This window comes from Plodia interpunctella, chromosome 24 (genome assembly GCF_027563975.2).
Source record: "Plodia interpunctella isolate USDA-ARS_2022_Savannah chromosome 24, ilPloInte3.2, whole genome shotgun sequence".
Lineage (NCBI taxonomy): Eukaryota > Metazoa > Arthropoda > Insecta > Lepidoptera > Pyralidae > Plodia > Plodia interpunctella.
Window position 1 is genome coordinate 6,772,497 of NC_071317.1, and position 27,509 is coordinate 6,800,005.

The 27,509-nt window shown below is 35.7% G+C and overlaps 2 protein-coding genes across 2 annotated transcripts; one reads left to right on the forward strand and one right to left on the reverse strand.

Moving 5' to 3' along the window:
- Nucleotides 1–4,364: 4,364 nt before the first annotated feature.
- On the reverse strand, nucleotides 4,365–6,702 carry LOC128680307 (uncharacterized). Its single transcript, XM_064436788.1, has 2 exons — nucleotides 4,993–6,702; nucleotides 4,365–4,442 (listed from the first exon to the last, which is right to left on the reverse strand). Exons 1-2 carry the CDS (start codon nucleotides 6,700–6,702, stop codon nucleotides 4,365–4,367), a joined length of 1,788 nt encoding a protein of 595 aa, XP_064292858.1.
- Nucleotides 6,703–8,009: 1,307 nt separating this feature from the next.
- On the forward strand, nucleotides 8,010–11,595 carry LOC128680308 (uncharacterized). Its single transcript, XM_053763353.1, has 3 exons — nucleotides 8,010–8,015; nucleotides 10,425–10,580; nucleotides 11,146–11,595. The coding sequence occupies exons 1-3, from the start codon at nucleotides 8,010–8,012 to the stop codon at nucleotides 11,314–11,316; spliced, it is 333 nt and encodes a 110-aa protein (XP_053619328.1). The 3' UTR covers nucleotides 11,317–11,595.
- Nucleotides 11,596–27,509: the final 15,914 nt, after the last annotated feature.

Genomic DNA, 27,509 nt, shown 5'->3' on the forward strand with positions numbered 1-27,509 from the left:
CGCTATGAATGTGCACAGCGACAGTTCGACGTTATGATACCAGCTACTGAATGCATTCCGTAATTTAAATGAGTTATGGGACAATAGGATACTTGACAAGGTCAGAGAATTGTAAAAAATATGTAATTTAGGTAAAATAGATTTTAGGATCAGTATGAAAATTCATAGACTGTAACAATGCAGCTGGATCATTATACGAAGATTTAAACTTGGTTGGAAAGTCCATTTTAAAAGTTTGAAATTATAAAAACAAACTCGACCATCATAAAAAACTAAAATTGTATAACAACTTTTATTACGAAGTCATCACCATAAACGTAATATTTAATGTAGCTGTCGAACAAACATTTATTTCTTCGCGAACATTTTCGCACGTTGTGACGTCACTTATTCGTGTCATTTAAATATGGAGCGTTTGGACGAGTCAAAACATGTGTGATTTTATTTTTGTCATATCTTTGAAACTATTGTCAATATCACTGTAATTTTTTCACTGGTGTTTCTAATAATATAAGGACCTTCGAATAGTCATACAAACAAACATTCAACTAGCTACTACTGTTGAGGTGCTGAACTAATCCACGGGCATAACGTTTACTTCCAAAGTAAACTATGGTAATATTCATCTAAAAAAATATTTGTCTGAAGTCCAAGTAGAAAAAATTAATACGTATGTTAAGGTGACGTTATGATAATAATTTCAATCATAACGTCACGTTAACATACATATTATTCAATAGGTGCTTTTTCTGCACATTTTTTATTGTTCCGGCATCATAGCTCCAAGGAAGGAATGCTCGTTAACCGTTTACGACTGTGAGTAGTGTTTGCACGCGATTTTCTTTGTTTTATGATTTGACATTAAACTGAGACGCCGATTTACATATTTTCAGGGTATATCCCCAAGTCCAGGATAAATTGCAGCAAGTAATTATATTGTTCTCAACTAGCTATGAATGTGTTATCTTGAATGTCCCTCTCTTTTGTTAGCAGATAGGCTATGCTTGCGGTCCAACTGATGGCGTGTGGTTACCGCAGCCTATGGAGGCTACAGCATCAGGACAGCATCAGCATCATTACATGTGCGTTGCAGACTTTTAGGCCTAGAGTTTTGCTAACAGTACAATTAGATATTAGCTGTAAAATAAGGACACAGCAAAGGAAGCACTGCTTTGGCGACTGAATTATAACAAATCTTAATAAAAACATAACAGTTTTACCTCGAAATTTCCCTTTGAGCATAGCCCTAGGCGCAGTTAATTCCACATAATACCAGAACCCTTAGCATTAAAGAAGAGAGAGGAAAGACCCACAGACAATAAAAGCCCGTTGCATTTTGCAGAAACTTGACTTCAATATCGCTCAATGCGTAAGCATCGTTGGTTCCGTACCATTTTCATTTGGATCGAAAGATTACAGATCGAACGATTTCTTATCATACGTACTCATGAATCTAATGATCACTCGATCACTCAAACCTCGATTCCCGTATGATTTGGTCTAAAAATCTTATAGAGTCAATGGCGCTTTATAAAAATGGTGCTATTGTGCATAATAACGTAAGTATTTTTGTTCATAATTCCGCGTTGAACACCGCGGGATACAGCTAGCGTAATATAATTGAAAATAAGGGCCACTTTACGGTCGAAGTAATTCCTATAAACCAATGTATCTTAAGGACAGTTTCGGGATAACATTTATTTTCATGGAAGTGACGTGACCGCACGGATCCCCAGCCTCGCCGAGCTACCCACATGAATTAATAATGAGCACTCGATATACTCGGCTCGATTGAATTAAACGCTATACTTTTGAACCGAGTGAAGTTCGCGTCGTATACGAAGACTAGATTCAATCCGAGACTTCTCCCGCGTGAACCCACCGCAACTCTTTTCCTGTATCAAAAGTGGTCTACGTCTTTAACTGTGCTCTCTTTTCTGAAAGCTGTCCAAATCATCTCACTTTATGATTATATAAAATAACTAGATGTTGCCCAGCAGGCCTACCATCAACTTTTACAAAACGATTCCAATGCAACTCAGTTCAATTTAGGAACCTAAAATGAATCGCATTCATACAAAAAATTAAGTCGATGGTACGAATTTGCGATGCAGCTCAGTTGAGGTCGCAAAGTGGATCACGATAAGAGATGATGGTACGCCCCCGGGGCTTCGCTCCCGTAGGAATTTTGAGATAAAATATAGCATATAGCAATCTTGGATAATGATAATGAACCTTTCTAATTGTGAAAAAAATTTTGAAATCGCTTCGGTAGTTTCTGAGATTACCCGCCTTAAACATACATATTCGCTTACTAAAACGCTTACCTATTTAAATTAATAGTATAGATAACATTGGATATTTTATAAGTACATCACGAGCCCGGGGATCCATAGAACTGTAAGGTTTTTTTTCTATTTCATATAATATCTACGATAAATGTAATGTGAGTTTATATGTTCCTCTTCATACTTCCATTCAATCGACATTCGTGAAATGTTGCAAAAATATGATAGATCTCTGAACTGTCCCCGTGAGAAACTGACGCAGGCAAAGCCGCGAGCAAAAGCTAGTTTTCAATAAATAATAATAATAACCAGTATAATAAATTAATTGATTTACCAGCAATCTGAGATTTTATTTGTACGAATTATTCATAAGATGAACATAAAAATAAAATTCTTACATATAAAAAAGGAAGTCCTTAAGTCGCGTCTGTCTGTATGGACACGATTCATCGCGTGAACTCCAAAACCAGACGGATTTTGTACCACCGATTGATATTGTGTGATTCCTGACGAAGTTCAAATGTGAAATTATTATGTTTGTCCTCGTACAAAGCCGGAACGGGGAATGAGTTTTAAATTAACGTAACTTTCAAAATCTTTCTCTTTTCTATTTAATAAAATCATTGAAATTAAATTACTGGATTAACAACATACCTACTTATTCATCTAAAGCGAAAATCACAATACGAGCACCTTTTAAATTATAACCATCGACGGGCAATTTCTCAATCAGCGCATTTGAAAACCTCTGGAAAAAAGATAAAAAAGGAAAGATCACAAAGCGATTCAATCTTCGCTGAAGTGTTTGAACGGATTGACTTAAATCGAGTAGGTACTTCGAGTATTGAAATGTAATTACAATTTACCAGCTTTTGCCCGCGGATTCGCCCGCGTGAATTTCTTTGCGAGAGCGGAGCAGACGCGGTTTTCGCACAAACTTTGCCTCCCTTTTTAGACATTTGAGGTTGATTTCTGTAAGTAGCAGTTGTAGTGTAGCGTATATATGCTTAAATATCCATATCCATTATGCCATAATACAGTCTGTTATTGTTAGTTTTTCGCTGCGAACGGTCGCGAACGGCCGCGAACTTTAGACCTCGCGAATACAATAAATTTTTTGATGAGTTTACAAAATTACGAATATTTCAAAAACGACTTAACCAATTTTGTTGCCCCACTTTAAAAATCCTACATACCTACCTTTTAAATTTCATCAAAATCAGACCAACACGGTTCGAAAGTTATCGCATTACAACATACATACATACATACATACATACATACATACATACATACATACATACATACATACATACATACATACATACATACATACATACATACATACATACATACATACATACATACATACATACATACATACATACATACATACATACATACATACATACATACATACATACATACATACGTACATACATACATACATACATACATACATACATATATACATACATACATATATACATATATACATATATACATACATACATACATATATACATACATACATATATACTTCCATACATACATATAAGTTGATTTGTACACCTCGCTCGCTTCCCTGTTTCGGTTATTATCTTATCGATATTCAAGAACAATTTTCACATTGTGTTTGATATTCGTAAATGTACTATAGCTGATAACAGACGGATAGACAGACCGACGGACAGACAGCGTAGTCTTAGTAGTAATAGGGCCCCGTTTTCTCGTTTGATTATGAAACCCTAAAATAGTGCACACCAAGGTGCGTAACAGTAGGATGCCTTTCATGTAGTGGAAATCCCAACAGCCGCCACACGGCCTCGTTGCTGCTGACATAACGACCGGACTGATACGTTTGTACTTCATCTACGGGATTTGCGTGCTCTGTGCTTCTAAAATTGAAAATAGCTTGATCGCTGCCTTTATTTATGTATTTACAGATATATTTAATCGCACGCACTGAACTGCAAACCTCTACATTGATGTGGGCATTAAACATTTTTGACAAAATAGGCGAATAGGGAACCACCCAACTATTATCAACAGTAGCATAACTACCATTTCGAAGTTTTACAGTTGCCGTTCGACCTCCGTCTGCTGGCGCTCGTCTACGATACATGGGGTATCCGTTTTCATTGTGAACTGTCTCTGAGTGTAATTTGCATGGAAATTTTTTAGTACATCTACCGTCTTTCATGCAAGGGCACTGTGGATTCTCAGGACCGCATGGACCGTGAATCATATTTTTGACAATAATATCATGAAGAACCTTGTCACTGTCTGGATCCGGTATTTCGGCGCTGATAATGTCGTCAATTTGGTTGGGTCTCAACTTGTCTTTCAACCAAAGCAATATGTGGACATGGGGTAATCCACGCTTTTGCCATTCTATGGAATACATATAACACAACACTTCTCCATATATTTTTCCCTTGGTAATAACTGACATTAGTTTTTTAACTTTCAAACGAAAAACTCTTGCAACTATATCATGTCTATCAATTGCACTCTGTCCCGGCATTAATTCGTTGACTATTTCCGGCCAAGCCGGGTTACATGTGAATGTAACGAATAAATCAGGGCGACCATGTGTGCGCACATAAGCAAATGCATCCTGGGTGTATTCGTGTAAATATCTTGGACTATTCACAAATGAGGAGGGTAGAATGGTCATCCTACCTAAATTGTTGGGATTCACATTCGCGTCATTTGCTACAGCATCTTGAAGATGGATGTAATTTTCTGCCCTTAATTTACTCTGATTTAGTGATATATATCGCAATCGTTCGCTTTCAACCTTCACGTACATATCAACATAAAACTGATTGGCTAGTTGTCTGCATCGTGGTATTATATTAAAATCGTCTTCCCGTATCATCATGTTGTAGGCATAAAAATCCATACATGAAACTTTTTTGTTGGGCAAGGAGAGGCCTGATATAGGATTTACTTGTTGTATTTGAAAGTTATACCCTTCCTGTCCTTTGCTAAACATAATTGGATATTGCAAAGCGTCATAAAATTTATGGGTATCAGGGACTCTGGCTAATATATCATTACGGGCGTGCACAACTATATCGCGGGTAGCAAACTGTTCACCTAAAACCATGGCTGCAACTTCATTTATTAGTGGCGTGTTATATCGTCTCTCATGTTCTCCACTGGGCGTACGGTCTGGATGCATCACTAACTTATATTCTTCTCCCGGTAGTCTCTCTAATGCAGTTTTGAAAGTGTTGATAAGGCGATTTTGTTCATGCAGCATTCTTTGAATTTTCAAAACAGTTTCCTTTTCAACCCCTTGAATATTTTGACACCTACGGTCGGCCTCGTTGTCTTCGTCCCCCATAAAATAAACCTGTAAAAATTTATGCTCTTCATTACTCGCTGGAAGCAGAGAACCAATCCTGTGGTAGATTTGTCCTTGTATAGTGAAAGTAGGTGAAAATCCAGGCATTACAACTTCTCTGTCAACACCAAATGAAGTCATTCTAAAGCACGAATTGTATTTTCTTATTTTGTTTAAAAAGCGGCGTGATTCGTCGCAGTCATACAAAAGTAGAGTCTTAAGTGGTTCTTCTGGCACACCAAGTGATGGAAGCGAGATTTTTCCCCCAGAACAACACATACCAGGAGTTTCTTCTTTCCATTTTAGTGCTTCGCAATATCTACATTTTTGATCCATTTTCCCAATTATAACTAATCGGTGGTTGACGTAGTCAATCAGTGGATCATAATCAAACGCGGCATCGTGAAACGCCTGCCACGTGCTACGCGTAAGTGCGCGTCTTCTTTCTGCTTGTCGTTCAGCATTAATGTCTCGCCGCCTTTGTGACTCTTCGTGAGTCTCTGCAGTTATGCGTGACGCGTGACGCTCAGCATCTGAAAGTTGCCGGGCCTGAGTCTGCTCTAAAGTCTCAGTGGCTCTAAGAGACGCGTGACGCTCGGCGTCTAAAAATTGTCGGGTCTGAGTCTGCTCTAATGTTTCGGTTGCCCTAAGAAACGCGTGACGTTCGACATCTAACAGTTGCCGGGTCTGAGTCTGTTCTAAGGTCTCAGTGGCTCTAAGAGATCTGTGACGCTCGGCATCTAAAAGTTGCCGGGTCTGAGTTTGTTCTAAGGTCTCGGTGGCTCTATAAGATGCGTGACGCTCCGCATCTAAGATTTGCCGGACCTGAGCTTGTTCTAGAGTTTCGGACGCTCTAAGAGACGCATGTCGCTCGGCGTCTAAATGCTGTCGGGCTTGAGTCCGTTCTACGGTCTCGGTAGCCCTTGCAGCTGCGTGACGCTCGGCGTCTAAAATCTGCCTTGCTTGAGTCTGCTCTTCAGATTCTTGAGTTCTAGCTACTCTCGCGGCTCGAGCTCTTGAAGAGCTACGCGTTAAATCTGATTTACGCTTGCGAGGCATATCGGAAGAACATAGATAACACAAAATATATAGATGTTGAACAAAAGCAAATTACTTATTCCTATTTAAAAATTTGAAAATTCTATAAATTTTAGAAACAATTGACTGTAATTGTCTGAAAATATTGTTTGAGAAACATTCAACAAATCTATAGAATAATACAACTGCCAAGTAATACGAATAAAAAAAAATGTTTAAGGAATCGGGTTGCATTAATATACTTACATTAAAAATACTTAACTATGTAATTTAGGTAAATAAAGAGAACCTTCGCTAATAACTACTTTTGTCAACAAACTAAGTTGAAAAGAGAAATAAATTACTAATTATTTAAATTGATAGCATCGATCAAAATTGAACTTAATTAGTTCCAAAGCTATTGGAAACAAAAATGAGGTAAAATAGAGTACTTATGATATTGAATTAATAAGAAAGAAATGTGACCTTTTCACTATGTTATTAACACCTAACCTAAAACTATTTCCGAAATTTTCGATAAAGTTTAATTTAAGAAATTACTTAATTATGCAAATTAATTACATTAATCATACGCGAAATAAGAAGTAATTTAAACTGAATATTGTTTTTGTACAATTTATGGAGAAAAAGAAATCATAAACAAAAAAATTCTGAAGAGAAATAAACAGGTACATTTAAAAAAATTAAATCTTATGTAAACCGTAATTATATTAATATACACCTAACCTAAAAGTATTTCCGACAGTGAATAAAATGTTAGCTTTTAAAAACATCAAAATTTTAATAAAAAAATACTTAATCTAATTTTGCACATTAAATACATTCATAGTCATACACAACTAAATATTGTTTTATTGTTCCGCAAGTTACGTTCGTCGCAGCGCAAATTTTAATATTTTCCAAACGTGCGACAACGACGTCTGCCCTCACGTGTCTGCACGTTCGTGTAAGCGTAGTTAGTGATGAGACCTCCCCACCCGCCTCGCTGCAGCGAACGCACAGTCGCGGGCGGGCGTGGCTTGCCCGCGCGCGCCGTGCGCCTGCCGTGCCGCCGCTGCTGCGCTTTCTAAAACTTATTTCCTATTTTTAACCAATTTTGCTACTATGTGTATCATAATTTCTTTGTGTATTTTTCGTTAATGATAAACTGATGTACGTGGTTCATTGTTATGGACTTATGGTAAAAATTACTGTTAAATATTTTTCCTATGCAAATTGTGCCACCCCCGTTAATAATTTTTATTGCAGAGCATTATTTTAGTGTCACGCAAAATATTTAAATAGAATTAAATTTCCCATACAAACTTAGCCACCCCCTTTAACTCCCAATGGGGGTGAATTTCGAAAAACCCTGAAATACGTGTTTCATCATTTGTACTAAAAAGCATTAATTCAAAGTTTCATGCAAAAATGTGCAATAAAAATATTTTTCTCATACAAACTTTGCCACCCCTTTTAACCCTTTTAGGGGTTGAATTTCCAAAAAATAATATGCCTATGTCCTTCTCATGAATGCAAACTATCTACATACCAAATTTCAGCAAAATCGGTTGGATGGTTTAGGCGTGAAAAGGTAACAGACAGACAGACAGACAGAAAGACAGAGTTACTTTCGCATTTATAATATTAGTGTGGATATAATGTTATAATGACCTACTATATCGATATAATTGTACAAAGTCATGTCACAGGCCATTACACTATGCTAAAAATGGTATACAATATTTTATATACTCATAATTATGCCTAGACCCATGCCTTTTCCTGTCAGTATTTTCAACGCAAGTGTACAAAACAGTTCTTATTTGCGTACATGTATAGAAATGAATAAATACACACATATAATAGTGTTATTTATATTGTTAATAATAATAACATGGGAGACAATAATATGTTGTAATTCCAGTGTAAGTTATAATTTACACTATATATTACCTATGTAAAACACGCATCAAAACCCGTTGTGTAATTTTAAAGATCTAAGATATGGACAGGCTGCGGGAAGCGACTTTGTTTTTTCCAGCCAACCTTTGGGTGGAAAGATATACATAGATCTTTCCACCCAAAGGTTGGCTGGAAGAAATTGCATTTGCAATAAGTCCGCCTTTACGCTCATTATGTTATGTTAAGTATGTTAAGTTAAGTTATGTTAAGTACCATGTTGTTATAACTCCTTTGGGAATGGTGCAATAAAGTGTTCATCTAACTATTCTATGACCTGTGAAGTGATACGTGCCTTGATTACTCGACTTGATAAAATTAACTCAACAGTACAGTATTTCTTTAGAATCAGCTGTATATGATTACTGAACAACCGAAGTTGACCTATTACAATACCAAATACATATCATATGCCAATTTGACCACGAAGCGATACGGGCGTCGCGATCCTATGTACTACGTTAATTTGCATATTGATATCATAGATTCTTTCGGGAATAATGTGACTGTAAGTATCAGCTAATTTAGGGTGAGTTGCACCGTCAAATTTGACGTTGATTTTAACGCTTCCCTATTTTTATGCATACATAATATAACATAATACACAAATAATAACAGTTATGCACAATATTAATTTGGCATAATGTTTTAGGCACAATTTTATTGCATATAAGCATAACAGTTTTTAAGCACAATATTCTAAAGCATATTGGCGGCTTATGAGTGGCCCAAGGGCCATCCCGCCACACCCTAACCTACTGCGAAACTATAGCTTTATGCAAATCAAAATTATGGTAAAATACATTAGCCTAAACTATAATTATGCTTATTGAAAAGTATGCCAAAAAACAAGTATGTAAAAATATTATTATGTCAAAAAAAATATATGCCTAATTCGTTATGTTAAATTAAATTAGGATAAAAATTTATGCGAAAAAAAGGGATCCCGATTTTAACCTGCACGCCACTGACGTTTAGATACAATCGCGTACATTATGGTTTTCTGCGTATGTCAAATTTAACTTCAAAGTTGACTAGTTTCATAATGTGTATCAACTTATACGTGAAAAAGCAATGTAGCTGGTTCGTTGCGTTTCAGTCGAAGAGGGTTCGATGTGAGCTTCGAAAACTTTCGACGGTCGATATCGAATAGCAAAGTCGCACTGCAACCTCTGTAAACGTGGATAAAAACTAGTGCGGTCAATTAATTCGACCAGGAGATAGATACTATATAGACAGCTCTCTTCTACTTCGAAATACCGGTTCTTTTACTGACAGTAAAACGCTGCAACATGCAAACAAACGCTGCAACATGCAAACAAACGCTGCAATATGCAAACAAACGCTGCAAGCGAGAGTGTGATAATAACGAAAAATGCACGCATTTGTCATTCGTCGTATTTTGTCAATTATAAATATGAAGAACTAGATATCGCCCCGGGGCTTCGCTCCCATTGGAATTTTAAGATAAAATATAGCCTATAGCAATCTTGAATAATGTACCTTTATAATGGTGAAACTATTTTTGAAATCAGTTCGATAGTTTTGGAGATTATCCGCCTCATACAAACTCACAAACTCAAAAACGTACTTACCTTTTTATAATAATCGTATAGATTGAATAATAAACGATATAGACACAAAACGTTAAGTATTTGCGTGTTGATATCAGAAACTCATCGCAAACATGTACTTACATACATTTTGTTTTTCAGTGACAAAATTAACACGAAAATCCTAATTCTGTAAATACGAAAGTAAGATTATATCTCGTCACACTTTATAATTTTTTATATTTTCAGGTTGACATGTATATCTATGAATTGTTGACTAATGTATACAAAAGGAGTTTCGTGGAGTTCCACTTCGGGATCTGCGATTTAATAAAAAAGGACCACTTCTTTGGCAAACCTTTGAATCAGGGAAGAGCTTTACACGAAACGTGTCCGTTTTCACCTGTAAGAGTGTATTATTAACAGTTATGATGCAATCGTTCTATTCGAGTGTGTTGTTGCTAACACTGGGGTCTGATTTTAAAGGCCTGACACGACATTCACGGCTATCATCATTCATGTGGCACGATTATGATTCGCACCTGAGACTTTTAGATAATTTGCAGGTTGTCAAAATTTCAGGCGAATATTCAAAGCTATAAGATTCATTTTTACGCTTCGAGCAAAAGTGAGTGCGTAAGAGAAAGAGTGAGAGAGAGCACGTTAGTATTGGATGGCCTTTCAGTCAGCTTTATACTCCATTTTGAACTGAGAATGGAGATTTTGGAATATCAACAGTGGTTAGCACGAATATACGTCCTTAAATTAGTGAAAGAATTTAATCAGCAGTTGCCTATTCACAGGCATATTTTTACATCAAATTTCAAATTAATAAATATGTTTTCAAACAGCTACAAACTACAGGCATTTCGAAACGACCACTGCTGAGAAACTTTTATACAGTGTTGGACCGTATCATGCCTGAAGGGCTACCAGTATGGTTGATAACGTAATTATGACATATTTCCAGGGTCCCTACAGCTTCTACAACATGACAGTTCCAGTAGCCAGCATCCCCCTAAGCTTCCCCTTCACCAAGGGTCGGATATACGCCAACATATCGTCAGCGGACTCTGGCGTGCTGATAGGAAGCGGTCACATCAATATGGAGTTGAAACGCTGCAAACCTAAACGTCAATAGAATTCAAAGTACCGTTTTTATAACACGTTTAGTTTGGATGATAATGCATTATTATGATATGCAATACCTGATGGTGCACCTAAAATTGGCTCCCAATTAAGGAATTCCACAACGGTTAAAAGGAAGCGTTATGGTTATCGTAATAAGCAAAACCAGATGGTAAACTAGTACTGTGCTTCTCAACAGATTTCAACACGGACATGTTATTTTTGTTACACGATTACAAGATATATTTATCTGTCTATAGACGACAATAAAAGCATTTTTTTTTTTGGTTGGAGTACGTATCTTTTTTTTATTCTCTCAATTTTGCTCCAATTTTGATGGTTTTAAACACATTTATAAACGAAAAAGTTCAATCGATCGATGCGTATTTGACGATGATTTTTGTGAATGCAGAAACTAAACCTTTAGAAAAAAACTGATGAAGTTAACTTCGATTGCGTGAAAATTGAGTCCCAGAAAAATTATTATTTCACTGGCAACCCTGTCCGGGCGATTGTCACGAAGAGGCACTCCACAAAAATTATGTTTGGCTTAATTATCACTCGGCGCCCGTTTAAACCATTCTGATTTATCGATGGATATTATGAGCACTGCCCAAAAAAATGGAAATTTTTGAGTGAATTTATACCGCAGTTGGAAATCTGTTTGGATTTTTTGTCATGCTGGCTTTTTACAAGCTTTTATTTAGTTTCAACTGTCGCGATATCTGTAAGATAGACGTAAGACAGACAAGACTTGTGTTTGATAGACAAAGATTTATTTCCTTCCAGTTGACCAACAGAGTTGAAGTTTCCCACGTCGCTTCAAGTTCCATGACTATGTATTATTATGATAAGCATGACCTGACGGTGCACCCAAGTTCGGCTCCCAACGAGGGAACTCCCTGCAAGAAATGTAAGCGTGTGGTCCGTAATCAAGGACACGCTCAAATGAAAGGTGCAATAACTGACTGATCAAAAGTATTATACACTACCTGCATTATCTGCACTTTTCAGATCTTACGAGTAGAATGGGTTACCTGATGGAAAGCAAACACCGCAATCCACGGACACCAGCAATATAGGATACGTCGGATATTTTTAGAATATTTTAGCCTCTTTCCTTGGTGACCTCTTAAGCCAATCAGACTATACCTTTGAGGAAAATTAATCGATAATGTGTAGCAGATAACTATGTTTATAATACGTAAGGATATACTTATCTTACGTATTATAAAACATAGTCATCTGCTGCGTCTATATGTTTGCGGTAAACTCAAAAACTACTACACGGATTTTCATACATTTTTCACCAATATAATATAGTAATGATTCTTGAGGAAGGTATGTGTATAATTTACTGTTTTCCCGAGCATAGCCGAGCTGGCTAGCCAACATCCAAAATAAAAATCATAAATATTTTTTCTAAAAATATCGTGGCGCCACAACCTGACCAGCCACCAGAACTGAGGTCTTGCGTGTTCTTTGTTAATATTTCATCATAATAATGGGATGAACTTCACTAAGTTGGAAGAGGCGTCAAAAACACGCCCTATCTTAGGGCGCGTTGCACCATTCAACTTTAACGTTAACTTTAACTTGCGCAGGAAAACGCCACTTTATGCCAACAACGGCGCCACGCAAGTTAGAGTTGACAGTTAGTTATAACGACTCCCTTGGTGGGGTCAACAACGCCATTCGCCATCTGATGTGGTCGGTCAGCCATATCCAAAACTCGTGAAACACAATTGTTAACCGTAGATACTTGTTCGATACGTTACGTACACCATAATTTTTTTATTATAGCAAAAAAATTAAAGGCTTAATTTTAACGACTCTATTAATACATGTGTACACGTAATGTGTGTACACCAAAGTTATTGAGGTTTGCGTTTATCCCAAAATATCAATGAATTTATCGACGTAGTTTGCAACTCCAATTATTCCAATTTATAGTTTATCATGTTCTCTCGCTCTCGCGTGCAATGACCTTGGCATAGGCAAAAAAAAAAAAATTGCCAAAATGTATCAACGAAAATCGACTATGAAGCGTAGTAGTCAGGTAGTACACTTGGTATTATAACCAATTATTATAGATTTGTTTAGATAAATTTCCATTTTTTATGTTTTGACTATGCACATAATAATATTATCAGTAATAAGTACTGATAGCCCCGCCCCATTTTATTTTTTGGCATAATTAAAAATTTATGGTGCTATCAGATAATTTATCAGCGAGTGGTGAAACAGGCTCTTAAGAATAATTTCTTAAAGATATATTTGAACAGTCGTGTTTAGTAGACACCTGAATAAGAAAAAATCTGAAGAATATAATATAAGTAAGCAAAAACATTTTAAAACACAACCTAGACAAAAATAAATTGTCTTAACTTAAATATAATACGAGTACATACATATCAATTGCGTTCAAATTAAATTTCGATTGGATATTGGTGTAGATTTTTTAAATTATATATTAACAAAACCATTAAAATGTGTATGGATGTGCCTATAACAAAATTTTAAAAAAATATCGAAGCCTGGTACCTACTTCTATTTATGAATGAACTAACAGCCCGTCCAGGTATCGCTCGGCAAAATCACAATTAAAAATATTAAAATCAACATTACTTACGTGATTAATGGACTGCCCCACAGCACTGAGACAATATTCAACACTTTGAAGACTGTGATAACAGAGATAATATTTAATATTCTATATATGTTTATTTTTTTAAGAAATAGTACTATTTTTCCAGTCGTAATAGACAAATTATATTAATATAGACCAAGTAGCCACAGAAATTGCCTTGTCTATAATAACAAAAATATTTATATAATCAATAATCACAATAATTAAAATAAAGACTAAAATCAAAATATGCTCAATTAAACCTACCTAAAAATTAACGAATATTTTTCATTTTTATGAAAACATCAGCCTGATTTATTAATATTCTTATTGAGTAGGCTTTCAGGCAGTTTGGATAATAGAAACCTTGACCCTGGCTAGCCTAGGCCTGTCTAGACAGATATAAATAGAGCCTATTTATATATGTGGAGTGAGTCAGTGAAGCAATTTGGGTCCACTTGAGTTTCTCATATTGGTTAATGATCTACCAGCAGTCATCCCGCACTCCAACTGTTTATTGTTTGCTGTCGACCTGAAGCTGTCGCTCAGTATCGAAGAGGCGGCAGACTGCGAGCGATTGCAGGAAGATATTGATAGGATAGTTTTATGGGCTTATGAAAACAAACTAGAATTTAATAAAGCCAAATGTGTAACAATTACTTTCACAAAAACAAATTAAACCCAATCCCCCTTATTAATAAAAACGTTATTCTCTGATTAGCCTCGGAATAGTTATTCTTCGTATTGTCTCGTTCTTTCAATGTCAAATGCTGAAAAGAGAGAGAGGGACAAAAAACAAAGAAAAACTACTCCAAGCCTGATCAGAGAATTAAATGTTTATTAATAAGGCGGATTGAGTATTAATACAGTGTAGGCAATGTTACTATGAAAAAGGTTTTGGAAGTGAAAGATCAAAGAGTTACCGTTAAAGCTAACCTATCGTTCAAAAAGCATATTGAAAACTTAATAAAAAAGTTGCAACAAGTGCATGGGTTCACGAACACTAAAGCCGCCGAGTCTTTGTACAATACCTTAGTCAGAAGCCATCTAGAGAGTAACGCAGCTATATGAGCTCCACATGAAACTAAATATAGTCTCATGCTGGAGCGCATCCAGAATAAATTCGTAAGGTATTTATATATGAGGTTATATGGTGTCTATTCGTACTACCCATTGGTGTATCCTACCCTATTTGTTCTTGGATACACTGAGCTGCGGAGCTGTGAGGAGGGACGTATCATTGACCCTATATATTTAGAAATTACTTCGAGGAACGGCTCATAATCCCGAGTTGCTCTGTTCGCTGAGACTGTGTGTTCCCCAAGGGTACGTGTGGCGCCGTCGCCGGCCGCCGCTGCGGTATGTGCCCTGGGCCCGCACCGGGCTGTTGCGCGAAGCCCGCTGACGCGCGCGATTCATAACCTCAACCAGTAGGTCTACCATCAACTTTTACAGAACGATTCCAATGCAACTCAGTTCAATTTAAGAACATAAAATGAATCGCATTCATACAAAAAATAAGTTGAACGCGTTAAGAGATGATGGTAAGCCCCCTGTTTTGATGTTCTCTGACCGAATTCATAAGAACGGCTTTGTATATTATAAATTAAAATAATAATTAAAGTGGGATGCTTGTCTATCGCATTGGTGAGAACTGTAAAGATAGATTTAAGCTTATGAATGAATAAATGCATAAATTAAAATAAATGTTACGGAAGACAAGAAATTAAGTCGTTGTTCTAAAAATATGGCCTTTCATAATTAAAATGTGTTTAGATGGATTTGTTATACGTATCACACATTCTTTTAACTTAATTTAGAAAATAAGAAAATAAGAATGATATCTTCAAGATAATATTTTTACTATAACACAATTCCCAAGACAGCTATCTCGCTCACAATAAGGTAAACAAACATATTAAATGTGTTTGAGCGAGTTCCCTGTATGTCATAAAGGATGATAGTACACAAATATTTGCAGGCCCTTTATTGCAAAGGGCGATACGATATTCACGTATTATGTTGGCATTTCGAGACGTAATACGTAAAATGAGTGAGAGATATATTTTTATCATAATTAAAAAAAGTATTTTAATTCCGAAATGGTAATAAATACTAAAATGAAACATGTCAATAAATCATTTATATACATGTTTCATTTTACGTTTGGATAAATAAGAACTAAATGTAAAGAAAATATATATCTAGTTCCTTAATTTCATTCGATAAATTATTATGTACACAATACATTACTATATATAGTGTACTTTATTTGCGGTGTCACTGTGTTATTAATTGTATCAATCGCCTTGGGAATTCTATTTTCGCCTATCAGCTGCCAAATCCCTTAGTCGCCTCGTACGACATCTACAGGAGGGTATGGAATGGTCCTATTCTAAGCATAAATCCATACAAAAAAACAGGCTTAAAAATAGTACTCTAGATTGGCATCTGCGAGTACATACGTACAGGAAACTGTATTACTATGTACCACAGACTTATTGTATAAAACCTAATCACATCTTTTATAAGCGATCTTTTATAAGTATGTTAATTTAGTTTGTTCGTTAATTTCAAGCTTTACCACACCACTTCTTGAAAATTTTCAGACATATAGTTTGAAGTACGGAAAATGACATAGAGTACCATTCACCAGGAAAAAAGAACTGATCCCGTGGGATATTCGGAGGGGAACCACGGGCTGAAACTAGCTTATTATATTGCTGCTAAAAATAAAATATAGTTCGGAGTCCAATTAACTAAGTGCAGTGAAGGTGTCGACCACAATAGAAAGCGTGGTCACGCGATGACGTCGCCGGCTTTTAACCTCATTGAGATAAAGTTAAATAAATAATAAATAAATGGACACTCAACGGGCCACACTAAGTACTAAACTTGTCATTCTAGACATTATTTCATACATAAGAAATTATGTTAACTTACTTTAATTCTCACTCGATATTGGTGGTTCGCAGAGCGTTTCGACCGCTGCGGCCACGCTGTCATTATAATCCGTCAATTTTCTTGAGGAATCATTTGCAAAATCTAACTTACATAAAATTTACATTATAGCAGTACAGATTTTAAAGTCAAATAGTAAAACGAATTCTTGTCTTTGTTAAAATTTGATAAAAAGTGGCGGCCGCAGCGGCCGCAGCGGCCGCAGCGAATCGAATCGCTCTGAGTAACCCCATTATAAAATTTGTGACAATGGTGATATATACTTCCTAACTTTGTGATACACGAATCTTACTAATGTTTTATTTGTTTGTGTGTGTTCGAGATACTTTTACAGCACCACTCATGTGTTAGGCTATTCATTCCCATTCATATATATGACTTCCAAAGCCATGACCTCCGCTCGGCGCCAACTTGTCTGTAGGCGTGAGATCACAATCACACGACCCACTGTACTAGACTTGTCCTGTGACTATTGATTTATATTATTTCCATTGGTGTATGTCATGAGGCAGTGGTGGTCCAGTGATTGAGAAAGAGAGAAGAAATGCCTGCTTATGATCATTAGGTCCAAGGTTCGAATTACACTCGTGCATATTCTCAGCTGTGGTCGTTCCGAAATTCTAGTAGTTGGTTGCTTTGTGAAATATTATTTCTATGTGGTGATACATTTTTTATTCTACCAGCCTGCTGTCCAACTGATGGAAAGTGGTCACCGAAGCCAATGGACGTCTGAATAACAGATTACATGTAAACAAGCATTATAAATGTCACAAAAGTTGAATTATTAAAAGTGAGATGAAAAAAAATCTGGACTCGAGCGGGAATCGGATACACGTCAACGCATAATCTGAGCAGTGCTTATTTCCCTTCAAGGCCATAAAAAAAAATATATTTCCCCCAAGTTACCCCTGCCAGCGTCGCGCGAAGGTCTCCGTTGTTTCTCATGGCGGCACATAAATCTCATAAAACTTGGACTATATCCACGACCTTCTATCAATGTGCCTTTCATGCGGGCTACACTATCGCCGAACTCAGTAACGCCGACGCGAATGAATGTACATAGCGTGGTTTGTGTGAGAGTTTTTTATTGACCTCAATTAAAAACCAGCAATGTATTCCTAAAGTGTCTAAGTTTGGCGAACTGTTAGGCGATAATGTATAGCTGATATAACGCAGTATACATATTTATTGATAATGATAAAAGTCTTATTCATTAATTAGTTTGGTTGAATAATAGTAGACAGAACATGTCTACTAGATGAATATTTTCAACATAGCAAACTAAAACACGTTTTGTTTATTATAATTATTTAAAAGAGATTAAAAATAATTCAATTATTATGAGACATCGGAATTTTTCGATGATAAGTACTTCACTGCAAATCCACTTTGATTTTTCTAATTTATATTAATAATTTTTTGAGCACTAAATAGTAACACTAAATAATAATATATTTGTAAGTAAAGTGGAAACTTGCTGCCTGCGTGTTAGGTAATCACTTGAAATTTACACAGAATATGATTTTTCGTACAAATTGAATTACTAGCACGACCGCGAACAGGAACGCGACCATAAAAATGCCCGATGCGACCTGCTTTTATTCCATTTTGTAATTGAATTACAAATGAACATGTTTCCCTTGTTTTATTAAATACAGTCCCCAAACGTGACACGGTTGCCGCCGTTACAATAAACAAATCGAATTATAATTGTCTTATTATGTTTTTGAATGTTTTGTGATAGCAGAATATTTATATTTTTGAATATAGTATGATGGTATAGAGGCGGTAAAAAAACGCTCGAGGGTGAGTTGCACCAGTCAGCTTTGACGTTAACTTTGGCCTGCGCGTCGTTGACGTTTGGACAAAATGGCGATGAAGTAAATGTCAAAGATGATTGGTGCAACACACATTGGATTTAGCTCCGCGGCGCAGATGGTCACTATAGCCGTCCGGGTTCGATACCCAGCGCGTGCAAATAATTACAAATATTTGTCTGAGGTTCTGGGTGTGTTCCCTATCCTGTGTTTATGTCCATTGGACCCGCGATGTAAGCTTAGTTCTTCATTTGGGCCGTTGATTATCATTCAAAATATTTATGTATCTACGAAAACCGAATAAAACATAAATCTTCAAAGAATCAGGAAATCTCAAAATAAAAGCAAATATAAGTATCAAGCGAAGCTTTCCAATTGTCCGTACAAGGCCAAGAGCTTTCAGATCATCATTAAAAGCTCATTTTCATTCATTCGACTTGCATTAGGGCAGGGCCGGACTTTAATTCTCTTTCACCAACTTTATCAAAAGATGTGTCTACTGAGATTATATATTACAAGCTTTTATTTAATTTGCAATGCATGAGTGTGACTATGTTTTGGAATCTTGGAATTCAATTTTGAAGCAGTTAACTTTAACCGATTGTAATTTTGTATACACACTGAGTTTGGCTGACAATTAACGTTAATAATCAATCCTTGGGCTCTGACGCTCAACGGCTGAGGAAGCCACCGGGAAAACGGTTTGTCAAGAGAATGGATATAACCACTAAAACAAGTTGTTTTCATGTTTTTTAATACGCTATCTTTTCTGAGATGTTGTTAACAACATCCCACATAATGTTACGGCTACAAATATGTTACTAATGCATAAATAACCCACAATTTCAATCAGAACGATAATATAGCCAGCGGCGTTTACAAGAATTTGGAAGCGCGGCAGTGTGTGCGATGGCGAGACAAGACACAAATATCTACTTACTCATTTTATTAGGTATTGTAGACCTATCACGAAACATACAAACACATGACTATCGTCCACATGTTGTCTCTTTTCCCATATCGTGGACGCAGCGTGTAAATAAAAGGGAGAACACGTGCTACCTACGTGTTTTATGTCTCATGGTCCCCTGGTCTTCCCTCACAATTTTCCGAGTTAACACGATAAGAGGTGCAATAAATACTTCCTTTTTGTAACGAATTCCGTCCCACTGGTGAGCAACAGTGCTGAGTGTCTCCTCATACTCCTCCGAAGCCATTTTGCCCGATGCTAAATCCAATCATAGAATTTGTGATGGTGATGATTTCTGATGATGAGATCTGCCGCTTTCAGAAGAAATGGTTCTAATATTTCTTATGAGATAAAAATAAATATTTTGTATATGTATGTCTTTTCATTTTTTTAAAAGGAGGTAAAATTAAAAAAATGTATGTATGTAACTTATAAGCTACTGCAAATGCATATTATGCATCTGCAGTAGCATATATCTTATATACAGAGCCAATGAATGAAAATTAAAATATATATTCAGTAAGCAAGCCTTGGCATGCCAATTTACATGGAACTTGGCTCAAAGACATATTTCCTTGTAGCGTACATATTCGAATTACCAGGCTGACGTAATCCCGCAGAGATAATCCCTCATTTTCCCGCGGGATCCCTTTCATGCGTGTATCCTGATTCGTATCGCCTCCCTGATTATATTATTACTGTAGAAAATGTATTGCTTTAAAATTTTCTTGAAAAACTTCTCCTTGTAATAAAGTTGAATTAAACATGAGTCTTGTTTGGAGACATATAATTATATCATGCTACGCTTTGGGGTTTCATTTCGTCAAACATGTTAGAAAATCCTATTTTAATTCTTAATTTTTTTATTTATTGTTTGTTGCTCTCAAAATGCATTTGAGAACACTTGAAGATAGAGAAATAATAGACACTATACATATACGTGATTAGATCTATGATTCTACGACCTAAGTATATGCATTATAATTTACCCGTGAAATCTGTTCAATAGATTTTGTATGGCCTGGGATTGGAAACGCCATGGCCGTGAAAAGAAAGGAAGATATCTTCTGATCCAGCTGTCTGACGAATGATAAGCCAGACAGACTGATGTGTTCAAAGTATATAAGATTTTTTACAAAATAACACAAGTTTTTAATGATGTCAGAGAGATTCTGTTTCATTGTGAAATGTAAATTGCAAATAAAACACTTGTAATGCTATGTAAAACTGGTATGCAAGTTGATATATATAAACTCACTATTCTATCTGGCCACTACATCGGATACACTCTCAAGAGTCAAGGCCTCTATATGGGTTTGGCCTTTTCTCGTCCAATGTTCGAACTTGATACTAGTAGACTACTAGATGACAGAAATTTTAAAACAATTTTTTAATGATCAAGTTTATTTAGAACAAACATATGAAGTCACAAATACAAATATGTTACGAAAATATTAAAACAAACATATTGAAACATTAATTAAATTTTTAAAATATTAATTTTGATATTTTTCATTTGTTCGTGTTCAACATTACTTTAGTTAAATGTTTACCTTCTCTTCACATTATTGTCCAAACGAAGTCAATATTTTACTTTTTATTTTTTAAACTTCCATATTCCATTGGACTCGCGACAGGTAAGTGCTTACTGTAGACAGAGTAATTTTTTTTTAATGGAATCAATTTTCCTTTAAAAAAAATAAATTTTTATGCATATTAATGAATATTTTAGGGTCTAATCACATAACTACCCTAAAATATTGTTTAATATAAATCACCTTTACAAAGCAGATTTAAAATCGAACAAAACTCGTAACGAATGGCCAGTGTATAGTGTGAAGCCACCCTATAGCTCTTCAAGATTACGAGTACTCTCCATGTTATAGTGTCAAGGTTGACCGCAAGTCGGCTGGTTTCATCAGGAATACATACACGATAAGAAGGTATTTAATATCTGAAGTTTAAGTATACAAAAATACTTTATTGCACATCATAAACAAGATACAATTTTGATCGATACGTCTAGAAAGTAGCTTGCGATAAGGCCTATTACAACAGCTGTTCTATATCTTTCAACCTACCGCGCCCGTCCCGCATTCGCTTGTGTAAAAACATAATAAATTAACTAACTAAACCACACTAAAGCTTTCTCAGGTATCACACGGTCTATGAAAACCGCATGAAAATCCGTGCAGTAGTTTTTGAGTTTCTACATATCCTGACGGATATGTTGAAGGCTGAAGGAGCGATTAGTCTTCCTTTTTTAAAAAAATAAAATATTTTATGGGATCTCGTTGGAAATGTTAAAATAGTTTTGCTAAAAGTTTTCTCACATCATATTGATTTCCCAGTGGAATCGACGCGGGTCCCGGTCGTGTTTTACAAATATTTTCGAGGAAGAAATTGACGTTTATGCCGACTTCTGATATTGTAAATATGAATATACTCCACAGTGTCGCCGAACTCATACGCCGACGCGAATGCGTGAACATTGCGTAATTTGTATGAGAGCTTTTATTCACCGCAATGAAAAAGCAATGTATACAGAATCTGCTAACTGCTATAGAAAATCTTATCTATTTTGTAACCATTTTGAAATCATATAAAGATGATTTGATTTAATTTGAATCCACCAAAGTTTGGCCAACCGTTCGACGACAATCTCCTTCTTCTATTTTGCGTGTCGATGGCAAATCTACGATGGTCTATTGGAAGCTATACAATACTATACATATTCTTTCCAGAACCGAGTCACTTCGATGGCTTCCAGTGTGGAGCCGGCATAACCCATGACGAATAATACTAATAAGAAGACGAAAAAAACATAATCAGTCTTTAAAATTCAAACCTGTTGATTCAAATTAAATTACACACTCATTCCTAACGTTGAGTGGGTTTCATAGCTCGGAATAAAGACGTTTTAACTTTTTCCATGCGCCAAAGAACATTTACATGCAAAAGAAAGTGCTTTAAAAGCGTAGAGAGTAACACCTGTTTTCATTTAGAGAAAGAAAAAACTTGCTTCCCGGAGGTATTTTCTGAATTTTGATGAGCGTCGCTTAGCGTGCGACATACTTGTGTAAAGAATACACATTTTTTTTAATCGTAAATTTACGCTGACTTAGCAAACTGGAACAGCTCAGTTTTTCTGCTGCAGACAAGACCGTGGCGGCGAGGCTGGATGTGGACAGTGGACTCGCATCCAGCTCGACGAATATATGCATGTTTATTACTAACATAGAATTTAAGTTTTTATATTACTTTATTGGCTATGCCTAAAATAAACGCTTTTTTTTCAACTCAGTTTCATTAATAAACGTTTTATTTTCAAAGAGGTTAAGGCTGCAACACAGACTCTATCTATTACCTCTGTAATGTGTGCAATGTATGTCAGTGTCATATTTATTAAAGGTTTTATTAATCTCTCTCGTGGGACTTAATTTACTACAATATTGGCCATCCATTAGATCCGTGTGTATCGCAACCCAGTTCAGTAGTACGTTTGAAGAAATGTTTCAAAACATCTTCTTAACATTCTATGGCTTTTTCAATTTCAAAGTCAAATCGGAAAGCCTAGAACTTCGCTCGTAGGAAACAAAACGTTAAGTGGAAAATAAGATATATCTTCTGAGTGTACAGTCAACAGCACATCAAGTTACCCTGCATGTACCTCTATGGCCGAGTTAATAATGAATTTGTGTAGGTTGATTTGCTGTCGGCTGTAGCGGTTACTTCAACGATTTTGTTTTAGAAATTTACTTCAAAAGCAACATTTTTTATTCTTCTTTATCCTAAATTCCACTTCACTTGGGATCGAGTCTCCTCGTACACGCGCAAGAGAACTCTGCTCCGAGTTTATAGTTTCCCCCTGGATCTCTTTTTGTATATTGGAATACCAGAAGGAGTGTGGCCTAAATTTATAATATAATATTAATAAATTCATTTATTTCAGATTTTCATCCATTTCGTTATAGTAACAATGTTCGTAGCCTAGTGTTAGTAATGAAACAAATAATGAAAATAAAACAGTATAAGGGCAAGTATCAATCACTATCGCTCAATCCCAAGTGAGATTGAGCAGCAGTGACGGACTATACACAGTCCAGCCTGCTTGCAATCATGCTCAGGGCGCCGTTGCTCGCACGCACCCGGCGCACCAGGGATGTGCATCTTTTACACATTGTGGCATAAATAAATAATAACATATATAAATTTATACTTTAAACTAGCCGCCCGAAAAAAAGGCAGCCTTATCGCTTTACCCGAGCGAAGTCGTTATCGCTCGGGTAAAGCGATAAGGCCGCCTTTTGCACAATGTATCTATATCATGACGTCATGCTATGCGTGATAAAACATTTTGTACTTAAGTATAATATGTAATTAATTTGTGCAATTAAGAATTATTGTATTTTATTATCTGTTGGTGAAAACCGCATGAAAATCCGTGCAGTCGTTTTTGTGTTTATCGCAAACAGACAGACAGATGCGGAAGATGACTTAATATTATATATGTTATATGTTTTATAATATGTATAATGAAGCTACCTTTGTTTTTTAATTGGAAGTTACATTTCTATTTTTTGATAACCCCCTATACGAAGAGAAGTGACTGCTAAAGAAATTAGTTGCTAATTGATTTATACAACTTAATAATGCAACGCAACAGTTTAAGTCTCTTTCTACGAATGAATAATTAATTGCAAACAAAGCTGCGAATTCCGAAGCAATTAGTGAAAGTGAACGTTGAACACGCGTCGGGGAATTGGCGATACAAATTAATAATTAAGCTCTTACGGAATGCTAGTAGTTTGTAGCTTTGTTAAATAGTATTTAATTTAGAATATATCGTGAACAAGAGCGTGTGATGATCTAATTTGTGATATTATATAATCCTAATCCTAATTAATATTATTTCTCCGGTTTGAGAGCAAAATTTTATGAAGATCATTTGAGCAGATAAAGCGTGAACAGGTAACAAACAACTACTTACTTTCGCATTTACTAATAATATTCATTAGGATTAATTATTTATGTAAATATATAAATATATTAGGATAAATCACACAGATTTAGCTAGGCCCAAAGTAAGTTAGAGACTTGTGTTATGGGATACTAACTCAACGATACTATATTTTATAACAAATAGGTACACATATTGATAAACATGCAAGACCCGGGCCAATCAGAAAAATATCATTTTCCATCATGACCCGGTTGGGATCGAACCCTATCAGTTTGGTGGCAAGCACTTTACTACTGCGCCACCGAGGTTGTCATAGGTTATGTGAGGCAAAGCAATAACAGCTGTGTGGCATATATCCGTGATTCGTATCATATCCCAGCACGACGAGATGTATTGGCATTCGTCAAACGTAAACTACTTATCGGTATACTAGCGGCATATAAAATTTGACTCGAATATTCAGGGAAATTTCAACTTTATTTACTTTGTCATAGGTAACATTTCAGTTCTTAAAATGTTAAGAAGAAACCTCTGTCATCTTGAGGAAATAAGTCATTGCAAATTTCAATTTTGTGTATAGCAGTTTTCAGTTGAATTTCGGTCTTCGGCCGTGTACATTTAAAATGTGTTGATCAGACGAGCTACTTTTTATTCCTCCCGCAGTTTTGCAAACATTACTTAATTGGGCATACCATTGTTTCTCTCAATAAGTTAGCGCCAGTGTCCAGCGAGGGCCTATTCACGTTCTATCTCTCTCTCTCTCTCTCTTATAATCGCTTTAATCACCTTTTCCTCTCCAGCTTAATGTCAGACCTAATCTTCAATTTATCTATTATCTTTAATTACACACATAACGTGATGCGTCCCTGTTTGAAATAAAATGAAATGATATTTATTAAATAAATAAAACTTCGCTACATTGCTTATACAATTGGTCCCACACTAGGCAACACGCATGTTTGTCTATTGTTTTCTTTTCTTTCTGTTCTAAGCTGTTTATAACTTTTTAATTTACAAAACAAGAATCTGTAATTGGCATTAAGTTTAACCCTGTAACATAAAATGTAATTTTTGTTCAAGTGCTGTTGATTCTTTGATAAATAAATAAAAATAAAAATAAAAAATCTTACCTTAGGGAATGGAGGGAAGGACCCTTAGGGAACAGCCCTATCAATCGAACATAATTGGTATAAGGAAATCATCAATAATATGTTGTCTACTTAGCGCAATCAAATGCGTGCTGTTCCAAGGCGACGCCCAGATCATTATACTCATCATAGTGTATAAGTTCTCATTTCATAAATACTTCTTGAGTGTTCACTGGGCTCTCTGGTATCGTTTACCAAAATACGATCAAATTATATGCCCCAAAATGGTGACAGCACATTAGTATCTAGTCTGCCCCGTCCAAGACGTAGTATCGATGGAGAGATATTCGCAAGATTAAAGTTAGGAAGTGACTGCGCTCTGAACTACTGCTATTTGTGTGTGCCAAATGTGTGTGAAGTTTGTTGTATTTATTGAGTTTTATGTTCTTGGCATATCATTTTAAAAACTAAAATACTTATATGGATTGTTTAGTGTGATTTTTAGGCGCTTAGGCGTGTAAGTTAAGACATACTACATTTTTATTTCAGACCATAAAATCCATACAATTGTTAGTTAGCCTAACACTGACCTAAACAGCTGATGCACCAATATCATTCCCAATGAGGGGCCTACCCTCATTGAGAGACTGGCAGATTGTAAAATCATAGTCGAATCTTCAAAACTATTTTTCTTGTTCGGTGATCTGATAAAAATACACGAAAATTTTAACGTTTACACTTACGAGCCTCCTGTCTTTCGTCAAAATTCTTTGAAAATGCTGTCTTTTCAGCTCTTGCAGTCATACTTGAAAAGTCGCTTCGAAGGATACGGATTAAATGGGAAGGTATGTTTGGGTTAGAAGTCCTATTCTAGAAAATCCGCGAATTTACTGTAAAATCATACGTAATAACTGTGCACAATTAAGTACCAGAATAGTTAAGTGATATTTGGTTAAGTCCGAGGCTTCCAAGGGACAGCCGAGGGATTAACGCCTTAGAGTGTAATCTCATAGCATTTAGATGTTTGAGCACAAAGTGCTTGCAGTGGTTGTCTTTCATTAAATGCTAGTATTTAAGGTCATTTTTGATGAATTCAAACTTGTAAATAATCTCCGCTGTACTTACTGTTGAATTCTCCTAAAAGTAAATATTAGTTCAAACTTTCCAAACTACAACTATTATTAAAATAGCTACGAAAGTAAATCCCTAAAAAGTAAATTTTAATGTATATCGTTGTAGAATAACAAAAGAATTACACGCATGAAATTGTTTACATAACAAAAGATGTATTGAGTAATATTGACGTTAATAAGTTATGTATGTCATTCATCATAAGTTGAAGAAAGGCAATAAAGTGATAAAAAAAGAATATGGATGGATGAAGAGGCGGCTGAAGTAGTAGAAAAAATGGAGAGCATTAGGAATGATATGAAAGTCTTAAAAGTGAATTAACGTCTGACAGACAGACTGTTGTGGAAGTAAAAGACACTATGCACCGACCCTAATTAAAATAAGATTTTGGTAAAGAGAAAGAAGAAGTAAAATGAAGAATTTTTACTTCAAATTTAAAGCAAGAAAATAACATAGCATAATAATGAATTCGTGTGTGTAAAAACTTTAAAGCAGGAAAACCGAATCCAATTTCGGAAGGTTCGCAGCGATTATGTAGATTTGCCGGCAATACAAGCAATTTATTTGGAAACTTGTGCACTACATCACGAAGTTTGGACAATTACCTTGGTCACACACAAACTATAGAGAGTATGGAAAATCAAATC

Excerpts from the sequence above, each read along its gene's own strand:
- LOC128680307 (XM_064436788.1), bottom strand. The coding sequence starts at position 6,702 with ATGCCTCGCAAGCGTAAATCAGATTTAACGCGTAGCTCTTCAAGAGCT. Across the intron at positions 4,443-4,992 it reads CTGTAGCAAATGACGCGAAT|AGACAGTTCACAATGAAAAC; the intron begins GTGAATCCCAAC and ends AATTACACTCAG.
- LOC128680308 (XM_053763353.1), top strand. Across the intron at positions 10,581-11,145 it reads AAACGTGTCCGTTTTCACCT|GGTCCCTACAGCTTCTACAA; the intron begins GTAAGAGTGTAT and ends ACATATTTCCAG.